Raw genomic sequence first — 12,777 nt, 5'->3', positions numbered from 1 at the left:
CTGGTGTGTGCATGGTGGTCCTTCCTCAAGGCAAGCCGCAGAGCCCCCCTTCCGGCTCCCTGTGCACCCACATTTCACACCCCAGGGCCTGGCGCTGAATTGGCTGAAAGGTGGGCATCCAGACAAGTTGAACCCACATCGTGACTGTCCATATGACAGATGAGGGAAACTGAGGCCCGGAGCCTGGGAGGGACTTGCTCTGGTGTGGTCGGAGTGGAACCCAGCCTTTTCTGCTGTGGACACATGTTCGTTCACAAGCCCTGCCTGTCACATACACACCCATACACTTAGGGAGACCCGTCCCCCCCACACAGTGAGAAACCCACCAGCTGTACCCATGTCATACTAACAACGGTAACATTTACTAAGTGCTTTCTGTATACCCGGCATTGTTCTAAGAGCTTTCCAGTAAGTCATTTAATAGTCAGTGAGCCTGTGAGGCAGATGCTATTATCATCCATTTTGCAGATGAAAAAATTGAGGCACAGAGAGACAAAATAGCTTACCCAGAGTGACAGCCAGCCAGGAAATGGCCGAGCTGGGGTTTGAGCTGCGTGGGCTGGCTGTAGACCTCACACTTCTAACTGCTACGTAATACTGTTTAGCAAAGCACCCAAGTAGATGTGTGCATTGCCAAGTCGGTCCCACTCATTCGCACGCAGTACTCACGGCCACAGATAAGTGCACAGACGTGCACCAGCATACACAGCTTTCCCCTCGGGAGGCGGTGCCCCTCCTGCCCCTGGCTTTGGGTGGGGCTCAGGCCGGGAGGTCTTTCTGCCTGCTCGCCCCCTGGCTCTGGAGCCTGCCTGCTGCCTGCCCGCTCTGTGCCCCTGCCTAGGCCCGATCTCGTGGACTTCAGCAAACTCACCAAGTCCAATGCCAACTACAACCTGCAGAGAGCCTTCCGCACGGCAGAGCAGCACCTGGGGCTGACACGTCTGCTGGACCCTGAGGGTGAGCCCCCCACAACCCCAGCGGGACTTCCTCCTGGGGGGACCCCCGACCCCAATGCCAGCCCAAACTCCTCTCCATCCTACTGCAACACCGTCCCAAACCCGAGTCCTTCTAAGTCCTGGCTCCCACCCAGCCCCTCCCCTTCTTCACCTCTAATCCCCTTTGCCCCCATCTTCCAGTCCCTTCCTTTCGCATCTCTGTCTCCAGCCCCAGACTTGTCTCCATTCCTGCCTCCAACTTGACCCCGTCCCCTTCCCAACCCCAAGCCCAGTCAGCTCCCCCAAGCCCAACCCCCTCTCCCTCCCTAACTCCGGTCCCAGCTCCAGAGCCAACCCCACCCCCAACATTATCCCCTGACTTCAGCCTCAATCCTAATCCCAGACCATGCCAACACCGACCCACCAATCTCTAGAATAACAGCTGTTCCCTCTCTCTGAGAGTCTGCTCTGTGCCAAGCACATGGCTGGGAATTTTAGCAGAACTTCCCGCTTTTACCCTCACACTGACCTGGATGGATAGAACTTATCCATCCTGTTTTAAATGTTTTTAATATGTATTTATTTTTTTTAAAAATTTTTTTTTTTTCAACGTTTTTTATTTATTGTTGGGACAGAGAGAGACAGAGCATGAATGGGGGAGGGGCAGAGAGAGAGGGAGACACAGAATCGGAAACAGGCTCCAGGCTCCGAGCCATCAGCCCAGAGCCTGACGCGGGGCTCGAACTCACGGACGCGAGATCGTGACCTGGCTGAAGTCGGACGCTTAACCGACTGCGCCACCCAGGCGCCCCAATATGTATTTATTTTTGAGAGAGACAGAGCACGAGTGGGGGTGGGGCCGAGAGAGAGGGAGACACAGAGCCTGACGAGGGGCTCAAACCCACACACCACAAGGTCATGACCTGAGCTGAAGTCGGACGCTTAACCGACTGAGCCACCCAGATGCCCCCTTATCCGTCCTGTTTTAAAGTGATAGGAATGAAGTCTCAGAGATGTGAAGTCACTTGCCCAGTGTCACACTGAAAACCAGTACGTGGGACTTCTTGGGGGGCCGGGGGGAGGGGCAGAGAGAGAGAATCCTAAGCAGGCTCCATGCTGTCAGCGCAGAACCCGACGCGGGGCTTGAACCCACGAACTGTGAGATCATGACCTGAGCTGAAACCAAGGGTCTGACGCTTAACCAACCGAGCTACCCAGGCGCCCCTACATGGGACTTCTGATACCTATATTCTGTGTCTGGCACATGGTAGGTGTTTAGTGGATATCTGTTCCACCAACCATGAGTTGGTGGAGTAAGAGCTAAGTGTAATATTGTGCATTCAGTGGGCACATCAAAACGATAATTGGAATTTACTGAGTTTCTCCTCTGTGCCAGACTATTCTTTCTAAAACTTACAGTGCTCCTTTTTGGCAGGCACTGTGCTAATCCTCAGCCTTGCAATGGGGGAAACTGAGGCGAAGAGAAGTTAGGTCTGTTTCCTAAGGACATGCAGTGAGTAAGTGGTTGAACAGGGATTTAAGCACACGTTTCCTCCAAAGCCCACACCCTTGATCTCTGCCCTCATAAATAAATACATACATAACATAAATTTATTTACTTATAAAATAAATAAATAAATACACTTCGTAAATATTTATTGAGCTCCTACTGTGCGCTGGGCATGACCAGAACAATGGGAAAAAAGACAGGCATAGCCTTTGTCATCATGGAACTCAAACTCAAGATAAGGACATGATTGCATAAATGAATATTTAATTGCAGATGATAAGTTCCAGGAGGCAATGATAAGATGCCATGAGGAAGAGTAACAGGGGTGACCGACTCTACACAGGGCGAACAGGGAGGCTTATCTGAGGAAGTGTAAGCTGAGTGGAGCCCTGAAGGATGAGTGGGAGGTAGGCATATAGAAGAGGGAACATTGTTCTACCTAGCGAAAACAGCATGTGCAAAGGCCCTGAGGTGGAAGGTAGAATGGTGTGTTCAAGAAGTAATTATGGATAATTTCTCCGGTGGTTTGTAGGTGTCAGGTACTATTTAATCTCATGAGGTAGATCCCCATTTGGCAGATACCAAAATTGAGGCGCAGAGGCTACTTGTCTTGCCCAAGGCCACACAGCTAGAAAGAGTGGGCTCTCCCTCCCTCCACCCTCACTGTCCTGCTCTCCCCTGCTCTCCTTTACTCCCAGATGTGAACATGGAGGCTCCAGATGAGAAGTCCATCATCACCTACGTGGTCTCTTTCTACCACTATTTCTCCAAGATGAAGGCTCTGGCTGTGGAGGGGAAGCGGATCGGGAAGGTTTGGGGATCCAAGGGATGGGGTGGGTGGGAGCTTGGGAACCACCTGGGGGCACATCCGGGACGAGTCTGACCCCACCTTCCTTTGCTGGGTCAGGTCCTGGACCAGGTGTTGGAGGTGGGGAAGATCATCGAGCGCTATGAGGAGCTGGCGGCCGAGCTCCTGGCCTGGATCCATCGCACCGTGGGCCTCATCAGCAATCAGAAGTTTGCCAACTCTTTGAGTGGGGTGCAACAGCAGCTTCAGGCTTTCACGGCCTATTGCACACTGGAGAAGCCAGTCAAGTGAGGCCCAGCTCAGGAGGGAGGGCGGCAAGTGGAGGTCTGGAGGTGGGGGTCCTGAGCCCGAGCCCCTTCAGGTTTCAGGAGAAGGGGAACCTGGAGGTGCTGCTCTTCAGCATCCAGAGCAAACTGCGTGCCTGTAATCGTCGCCTCTTTGTGCCTCGGGAGGGCTGTGGCATCTGGGATATCGACAAGGTGAGGTCGAGCATGTGGAGGAGCGGCAGGGTTACTCCGTGGCTTCGTATAGGTTGTGCACTGCTCAAGGGAGCCATTTACACTGTAGACGTCCTGGACTGGATATTCATTCTGACAGTTTTCCAGCAGGAAAGTGTCACGAAGGAGCAGTATCTTTTTCCAGTTTACATAAAGGTGCTGTAAATGCTAGGAGCCACCTCAGACAGAGAAGCCAGGGCCATTGAATTGTGGGGCGTTGTTGGGGTCTGACTGGCCTCCTCCCGTCTCCCCAGGCATGGGGCCAGCTGGAGAAGGCAGAGCACGAACGGGAGGCCGCCCTGCGAGCTGAGCTGATCCGGCAGGAGAAGCTGGAACTTTTGGCCCAGAGGTTTGACCACAAGGTGGCCATGAGGGAGAGCTGGCTGAATGAGAACCAGCGCCTGGTCTCCCAGGTACAGGGTGCAGGACTTGGCTCTGGGTGAAAGGTGGGGGTGGGGGCAGGGAGGCATGCTGGGCTGGTGGCCCTGGGACCAGAGAGGGAGACTCGGTCTCCTGAGTGACAGAGAAGTGTTGGATTAATCTCCTAGGTGGCAAATGAGGGTGGGAAGGGAGAACTGGCCTCCTAAGTGAGCGGTGGGGGAGGGGGGCGGGCCTGATCTCCAAGGTAACAGGAGAGTGAGGTTGGTCTCCCTGGGGAACTAGAGAGGACAAAATTAGGCTCATCAGAAATAGGGAGAGTATTTAATTAGACTCTTAAATGACAAAGGAGGTTGTAGCTGGTGTCCGGGGTAACTCAGGAGGATAGAATTGGTCTCCTAAGTAAGAGGGTAGGGTAGGCCTGGTCCCCCGTCTCTAGGGCAACGGGAGGATGGTGACTGTTTCCTGGGTGACAAGTTTAAGGCTAGATATGTAATGGAGCCGTGTGGAGCCGGTCTCCAGGGTAACAGAAGAAAGTGGGGCTGGTCTCCGGGGCAACAGGAAGGTGGGGCTGGTCTCCAGGGTTACTGGGGATGGCGGAGCAGGGCCAAGGTAACAGGTGGATAGCAAAGGAAACAGGTGAGCATCTGTGGCCTGCCCTGCCCCAGGACAACTTCGGGTATGAGCTGCCGGCGGTGGAGGCAGCCATGAAGAAACACGAGGCCATCGAGGCGGACATTGCAGCCTATGAAGAGCGGGTGCAGGGCGTGGCCGAGCTGGCCCAGGCCCTGGCGGCAGAAGGTTACTACGACGCCCGGCGCGTGGCGGCCCAGCGTGACAGCGTCCTGCGCCAGTGGGCCCTGCTGACCGGGCTGGTAGGTGCCCGGCGGACGCGGCTCGAGCAGAACCTGGCCCTGCAGAAGATCTTCCAGGAGATGGTGTACATGGTGGACTGGATGGAGGAGATGCAGGTGGGGCCGGCCCTGGGGGTCAAGGGTGGGCATGGTGTGCGGGGAGGGCAGGGAGGGCTACAGACACCGAACGGGTTGTCAGGGAGCCGGAGAGGGACGGAGAGAGAGACAGGAAGAGGAAGAGAATGAGAGACAAAGAGAAAGAGACAGAAAGACGCCGAGAGAGGCAGAAAAAGGAAGATCAAGGAAGAGACAGAGGAGGGGCTCCTGAGTGGCTTGGTCGGTTGGGCGTCTGACCGCGGCTCAGGTCGTGATCTCGCGCTCCGTGGGTTCGAGCCCCGCGTCGGGCCCTGCACTGAGCCTGGAGCCTGCTTCAGATTCTGTGTCCCTCTCTCTCTGCCCCTCCGCTGCTTGCACTCTGTCTCTCTCTCAAAAATAAAATTTAAAAAACATGTAAAAAAAAAAAAAAAAGAGAAGAAAGAAAAAAAAAAAAAAGCCACAGAGATACAGAGCCAGAGGGAGCTAGGGACAGATAGAGAGATTAAGCCAGAGGAAGATGGTGACAGTTTGAGAGAGGGAAGGGGAAATCAGAGAGAGATCATCAAACTAGAGAAGCAGGCACGAGGGTGGCAATGGAAATCTAAGCGGCCACAGAGAGACACATAAGAGAAGGAATCCTTTTGGGAAAGAGAGAGACAGGCTGGAGATACAGGTACAGGGAGAGATGGAGATAAGAAGGAAGGAAGCAGAGAGAGATGGAAACAGGAAAGACAGAGGCAGAGAGAGAGATGGAGGCAGAGAGCAGAGAGAGGGTGGCGCCCGTGACAGAGACAGAGCACAGGGATGTGGGGACAGACACAGGGAGTCAGGGAGAGCCAGCGGGAGATGTTGACGGAGACCAGGAGATTGAGATAGAGATCCGAGTTCAAGGGATGGGGTGGAGGAGCACAAGAGTGGGCCTGACAATGTGGGGTGGGGCCTGCCTGAGGCCAATGCCTAAAAGGTGCTCAGGGCTGCCCCGTCTTCTAGGCTCAGCTGCTGTCCCGGGAATGTGGGCAGCACCTGGTGGAGGCGGAGGACCTGTTGCAGAAGCATGGACTGCTGGAGGGGGACATCGCGGCCCAGAGTGAGCGAGTGGAGGCGCTCAACGCTGCTGCCCTGCGTTTCTCTCAGCTGCAGGGTGAGTCTGGGGTTGGGGATTGGGGTGGAGACTTCCAGGGCTGGTGCTAATGGAAGCAGAATGACCCCTAAGAGACAGAAGGAAGGAGTGAACTCCTTGTCTTTGGAGGCATCCAAGCACAAAATAGGCTCACCCTCCATCAGGGAATATCATGGGGGAAATTACTGCCTTGGGTGGAGGTTAGACCACATGATTTCTTCCTGCTTTGAGATTCTGCAGTAATAGTTCACATTTATTGAGCACTTGTGGTTTTTTTTTTTTTAATGTTTATTTTATTTTTGAGAGAGAGAGAGAGACAGAGACAGAGCACTAGCAGGGGAGGGATAGAGAGAGAGGGAGACACAGAATCTGAAGCAGGCTCCAGGCTCTGAGCTATGAGCACATAGCCCGACACGGGGCTCGAACTCACGAACTGTGAGATCATGACCTGAGATGAAGAAAGACGTTTAACAACCGAGCCACCCAGGTGGCCCTATTGAATACTTGTTTTATGCTAAGCCCCTCACAGCCAAATCTCAGTGAATACCATGAAAAACCGTGTGAGGTAATGTATAGTCAGGGCCTGTTCGGCAGCAAATGATAGAAACTCAACTCAGTTAGCTTAAGGAGAAAAGGGGAGTATCTTGGCCAGTGTAACTAAAATGTCCAGGAAAAGGCATGTTTGGCTTCAGGTATGGCTGGATCCAGGGATTGTCTGATGATGCTTTTAAGACTGTATCTCTCTGACTGTAGTCTCTATGTTTGTGTCACTACCGGGCAGCTCCTTCCCTTGTGGTGTAAATCTGGGGTCATTCAGCCCCATGTTTACATCCTAGCAGCTTAGCGGACCCAACAGGAGACAAGCCCCTTTCTCCCAATATTTCTGACAAAAGATTCCAGGAAAGCTTTCTTTAGCCCACTGTGGGTTCCATGCCCTCTACTTAGCCAAGCATTGTGACCCCAGGCTCTGCACTGAGCTAACTGGCCACATCTATGTGACATGCCCAACCCATGGCCAAGACTAGGGTTGGCTCTTTCCAAAGACAGGAATGGAGGAAGAAGAGGAGGGTGGAAAGCCATTACCAGCATCGGGGGCATGGATGCTGATAGGAAAAACCAAGACTGGCTCTAATAAAGGTTCTCATTTTACTGATGTCAATACCTTCCAGCCACAGACCACCAGGAATCCCCCTGTTGTCAAACCAAGCTGGGTCTGTTGGCTTTTTGCACACACGCTGGAGAACCATGGAGCTTCTCAGTAGGAGGGTGTTAGGAAGGGGCTTGTGATAGGATGTGGGCTTGTGTTAGGTGATTTGGGGATGATTTATGCAGTGTCTTTTGCTGCGGATTGGACACTGGAGGTGGGAGTAATTAGGTGATCGCCCATCTTAATCATTTTTATCCAGGTAGTGGGAGGAACAGGAGTTGGTAGCGGTCATTCATCTTAGCTGGATGAAGGGGCTGGATGATGGTTTCTGTGGCTTTCCCAGTGACCTCTTTTTTGTGTGTGCTCAGACGTGATTATGGAATGGTCTTGTTTCCATCCCATTCCACCATGGTCGCAGAGTGACCTTGTCTGAAGTTGGCGTCCTGAGAAACTGTGTCTCTAGCTGTGAGTGCTGACAAGGCTGCTTTTTTGCTTTCTTGCTGATGAGGAAACTAAGGCCCAGAACCGCAGAGCTCAGAGGGTTTAGGGCTGGCCTGTCTCACTCCTGTGTCTGGAGCCACAGCCCTTTGGAATCCGGAAGCATCAGTAGAAAAGGCAAGGCCTATCTGGCTTGCAAGATGGTGTGTGTGTTGGGGCAGGGGGAGGGGGGCGGTTCTCATCCTTATGGGCTGGGTCAAATGTTGAAGTCTCCTTCCAAGCCCCAGTGGGACATGCCCACCCTGGCTCAGCCCCTCTTACCCACATCCAAACCCCAGGACAGGCTCATTGAGACCCTCTCCTTCTTGTGAAGGTTTGTCCCAGAAGGCTCCTTCTGTCTTCTCCTTGTGAGATCTTGGTGCCTGGTGGCGGCCGACAGCACCACAAAAACAGCAAAGAGGCTAATGTGTGTTGTCATGGTGACAGGAGGGAGCAATGCCTGATAAGTGGTCCAGAGTGTGGCCTCCTGATCTGCCACTTCTTAGCTGATCCTGGGCAAGTGGCTTCCTTCCCTGAGCCTCAGTTTCTTCATCTGTAAGATGGGGCTCGTAAGGATACTGCCCCACGGTGGCATTGTGCCAGAGTCAGGTCTGGATACACGGATGCCTATTGTTGTTGATTATTCAGGTGGATGCCTTGGTATTTGGGTCAATTTCAGTGAATGTCCAGAATTCCAGAAATGGTGTATCCCATCTAGGGCAGTGTCTCTTGCAGTGTTTTGACCCAGTAAGAAATATGTTTACCTCCTGACCCACAGTCCACACACACACACACACACACACACACACTGTATGAAACAATACTTCCCCTTACCCCGCAAGTTGCATCCTGATATTTTCTAGTCATTCTATTCTATTCCATTAAAGCAACATTGGCAGCCAGCCATTAAGTTAATTTCACAGTTCTCTTGTCACAAACCAGAAGTCTAGGAGGAAGGTGAAGTATTTGAAGAAACATGGGAGTTCAGGTCATCATTGAAGTTAAGAGATAAGGCAACAGAGGATGAGAGAGGGAACCCAGAAAATGGCTTAAGGATAGAGACACATCTGGGTGCCTAGCTGGCTCAGTGGATAGGGCATGAGATTCTTGATCTCAGGGGTGTAAGTTTGAGCCCCAGGTTGGGTGTAGAGATTACTTAAAATAAAATTTAAAAAAATAGTGGGGCGCCTGGGTGGCTCAGTCGGTTAAGCGCCCGACTTTGTTCAGGTCATGATCTCGCAGTTCGTGAGTTTGAGCCCCAAGTCAGGCTCTGTGCTGACAGCTCAGACCCTGGAGTCTGCTTTGGATCTGTGACTCCCTCTCTCTCTCTGCCCCTCCCCTACTCACTCTCTCTCTCTCTCTCTCTCTCAAAAATAAATGAACATTAAAATTTTTTTTTTTAATTAAAAAAAATAGAGACGTTTCATTTGGTCCAGTTCTGAAGGAAACACAGTTTACAGATACTAGGATTCTCTGAATCTTAGTTTCTATACATCATTCAGTCAATAAGTCGCCATTTTCATTAGGTTACTGCTCTGGGCTCCACCCCGTGCTAGGCAATGGTGAGGACACAGTGTGACGGAGACAGCCCTAGACCCTGCCTTCATGGGCCTCTCAGCCCAGTGGGGGAGACAGAACAGGCAGTGACATGCCAGAGGGGTCAGGGCAGGCAGGGATGGTGCCCATGGGGCACAGGCAGAGGTGCAGGGCTGGGATAAGAGAAGCCTGGGGGAGCCAGAGAAGGTTCCTGCCCCAGACAGCATGTCAGGGAAGGCTGCCTGGAGGAGGGGACGCACAACCTGGCACCTGATGATGCCTACCTAGCAAAGGACAGACAGGGCAGGTAGCCTGTACCTCCCTTCCTTGGGCGCCCCCTGGCCCGTGCCCAACCCGGTATCCTCCCCTTCTCCTGGCCCAGGCTACCAGCCCTGCGACCCGCAGGTCATCTGCAACCGCGTGAACCACGTGCACGGCTGTCTGGCGGAGCTGCAGGAGCAGGCGGCGCGGCGGCGCGCGGAGCTGGAGGCCTCGCGGAGCCTGTGGGCGCTGCTGCAGGAGCTGGAGGAGGCGGAGAGCTGGGCCCGAGACAAGGAGCGCCTCCTAGAGGCGGCGGGCGGCGGCGGCGGCGGCGGCGCGGCGGGCGCGGCGGGCGCGGGGGGCGCGGCTGGCGGCGCGCACGACCTGTCCAGCACTGCGCGCCTCCTGGCGCAGCACAAGATCCTGCAGGGCGAGCTGGGCGGGCGGCGGGCGCTGCTGCAGCAGGCCCTGCGGCGCGGCGAGGAGCTGGCTGCGGCCGGCGGCGCCGTGGGCGCGGGCGCCGAGACGGTGCACCTGGCGGGCCTGGCGGAGCGCGCGGCGAGCGCGCGGCGGCGCTGGCAGCGGCTGGAAGAGGCGGCGGCGCGGCGCGAGCGGCGGCTGCAGGAGGCGCGGGCGCTGCACCAGTTCGGCGCCGACCTCGACGGGCTCCTCGACTGGCTTCGCGACGCGTACCGCCTAGCAGCCGCGGGCGACTTCGGCCACGACGAGGCGTCCAGCCGCCGCCTGGCCCGCCAGCACCGCGCGCTCACCGGGGAGGTGGAGGCGCATCGCGGGCCCGTGGGCGGCCTGCGGCGTCAGTTGGCGACACTGGGGGGCGCCAGCGGCGCCGGGCCACTGGTGGTGGCCCTGCAGGTGCGCGTGGTGGAGGCGGAGCAGTTGTTCGCCGAGGTGACCGAGGTGGCTGCGCTGCGGCGCCAGTGGCTGCGAGACGCCCTGGCGGTCTACCGCATGTTTGGCGAAGTGCACGCGTGCGAGCTGTGGATCGGTGAGAAGGAGCAATGGCTGCTGGCCATGCGTGTGCCCGATTCGCTCGACGACGTCGAGGTGGTGCAGCACCGGTGAGCGCGCCTTCCTGGGACTTCCAGGTCCCCTTTCTCACGCACACAGCCTCGCCTTCGTGCATCAACAGTTCCCATTTTCTCTCAGCTGCGACCAGGGGTTCCAGTGAAATGGGAATGATAATAGTCCCCACCTCACAGGTGACGAGTAATGAGTAAATACTTAATAGAACACTGAGCAAATACCTGGTACAGGGAGCATTTCAGGGGCGTTTGCTATCATTATGGGACTTATACTCACTTGGCAGGAAATTAAAACTTCTCAAGACACCGAAACCTGGCCCCTCCCCTGGGACTGCCGCGGTTCCTGCACGAATGTCACCTCCCTAGCTAATGAAGTGGCTCTGACCCTGTCACTTTCTCTTCCATCACCCTGTTTTACATTTCTTCATAGCATTTAACCGCTGTGACACGTTACATACATCGGTCTGTTGGCTGACTTAGTAATGAATTGTGAAATTAGTGGATGAGCCCTTTTGTTCACCTACTCATTCATTCAGCTGGAACTTATTGAGCTCTTGCTCTGTTCTCCGTCTTGTGCTGGGCATAGCTGAGACCCAGGCCTGGTCCCTGCCCTTACTGTGCCCACAATTACCCAAGCCACAGCTTGGGGCATTGTTTTAAAAAAGGGAGGACTGTGCCCAGCTTTAAAAAGATCTTCCTGGCTGCCATGTAGAGGGTATGTTGGAGGGGTTGAGAATGGTGGCTGGGAACCCAGAGAGGCACAAAAACCATGTGAGCCGAAACCGAGAATCAGACGCCTATCCGACTGAGCCACTCAGGTGCCCCTGAGAAATGTAACACTTAAGGGACCGGTAGAAGGAGGAGGAGCTGGCACAGGGTCCTAAGAGGATAACAATTAGAAGGAAATCCAGGAGAAGGCCAAGACGTGGGCAGGTCCCCAGGGTCCAGGCCTGCTTGAGCACGACCCTCCTCCTTCTACAGATTTGAGAGCCTGGACCAGGAGATGAACAGTCTGATGGGCCGTGTCCTGGATGTGAACCACACGGTTCAGGAGCTGGTGGAAGGAGGCCATCCCAGTTCAGATGAGGTGCGCTCCTGCCAGGACCACCTCAACAGCAGGTAGGCGGGGCCTGGCGCCTCAGGCCAGTTCTTTTCCTTCATTCTTTTCCTCATTCACTCAACTGTTGCGAGTCGAGGATGTGCAATATTGACACCCTGAGGTGATCGTGCCCACCTAGGAAGTCAGCAAAATCTTGGAGGAAAATGGTAATACCCAGTGCTAGTGAGGATATGGTAAAATGAGGATACAGTATATTTTAGTGGATTATTAATTGGCTTGTACAGATATGATTTACTGAGGATCTACTATCTGCCAGGAATTTTTCTAAGCACTTTATATGCCTTGTTTTATCTTTTAATATCCCAGTTTCCATAGTAAAGTTTCCAGAATTCAGAACTCTTTAAAAATGGATACTCTGGTTTGTCTTCAGATCGTATAAATCTTTTGCCTTTTACTAAAAATGGTAACAAATTAATATCTTTCCCCCTTGAACACTACCAGCTGTTTTTCCAATGTGGGTAGGGTTCATAGATGAAGACAGATTCGGGGAGGCGGAATCCTTAATATGATTGATTACCCGGTACAGTAAGTAGGAGGTCAAACCTAATGCTGTCTGAATCTGGATCTGGGGCTCTTGAGCATCTTTTATTAGTCTTTTCAGCAACCCTTTGGGGCATAAATTGCTCCATGTTAGAGAAGAGGAAACTGGGGCTCCAGAGATGCGAAGACACCGGCCCAAAGTCACACAGCAAAGTGGGGGGGGGGGTCAAGCCAGGATTTCATGTTGAGTCTGTCTGACTCAAAGCTAAACTCTTTTTTTTTTTTTCTTTTATTTATTGTTGAGAGAGAGAGAGAGTGCGCACACATGGTAGGGGCAGAGAGAGAGAGGGAGAGAGAGAAAGAATCCCAAGCAGACTCCATACTGTCCTAGCATGGAGCCCGATGCAGGGCTGAGAAATGTACCATGAAATCATGACCTGAGCGGAAAACAGGAGTCGGTCGCTCACCCAACTGAGCCCCCTCAGGAGCCCCTCAAAGACGGTATTCTTAACTGC

The 12,777-nt window shown here is 53.9% G+C and overlaps 1 protein-coding gene across 3 annotated transcripts in view; it reads left to right on the top strand.

The window, feature by feature from the left end:
- Positions 1 to 12,777, top strand: part of SPTBN4 (spectrin beta, non-erythrocytic 4) — a 78,330-nt gene that overhangs the window by 23,756 nt on the left and 41,797 nt on the right. For all 3 annotated transcript variants that reach the window (XR_009615438.3, XM_060651153.3, XM_060651154.3), the window contains 9 exons: positions 842 to 957; positions 3,144 to 3,256; positions 3,353 to 3,540; positions 3,615 to 3,732; positions 4,005 to 4,163; positions 4,797 to 5,099; positions 6,069 to 6,219; positions 9,741 to 10,698; positions 11,644 to 11,781. Coding sequence is in view for 2 of the 3 variants with exons in the window: in XM_060651153.3 (XP_060507136.2) it covers positions 842 to 957; positions 3,144 to 3,256; positions 3,353 to 3,540; positions 3,615 to 3,732; positions 4,005 to 4,163; positions 4,797 to 5,099; positions 6,069 to 6,219; positions 9,741 to 10,698; positions 11,644 to 11,781 (2,244 nt within the window). In the remaining variant the exon portion in view is untranslated. The remainder of the gene's footprint in view (positions 1 to 841; positions 958 to 3,143; positions 3,257 to 3,352; positions 3,541 to 3,614; positions 3,733 to 4,004; positions 4,164 to 4,796; positions 5,100 to 6,068; positions 6,220 to 9,740; positions 10,699 to 11,643; positions 11,782 to 12,777) is intronic.

Source organism: Panthera onca, chromosome E2 (assembly GCF_046562875.1).
Source record: "Panthera onca isolate mPanOnc1 chromosome E2, mPanOnc1 haplotype 2, whole genome shotgun sequence".
In the NCBI taxonomy this organism is placed as follows: domain Eukaryota; kingdom Metazoa; phylum Chordata; class Mammalia; order Carnivora; family Felidae; genus Panthera; species Panthera onca.
The sequence above is the reverse complement of the archived record's forward strand: the minus strand, read 5'-3'. Positions and strand labels throughout refer to the sequence as shown.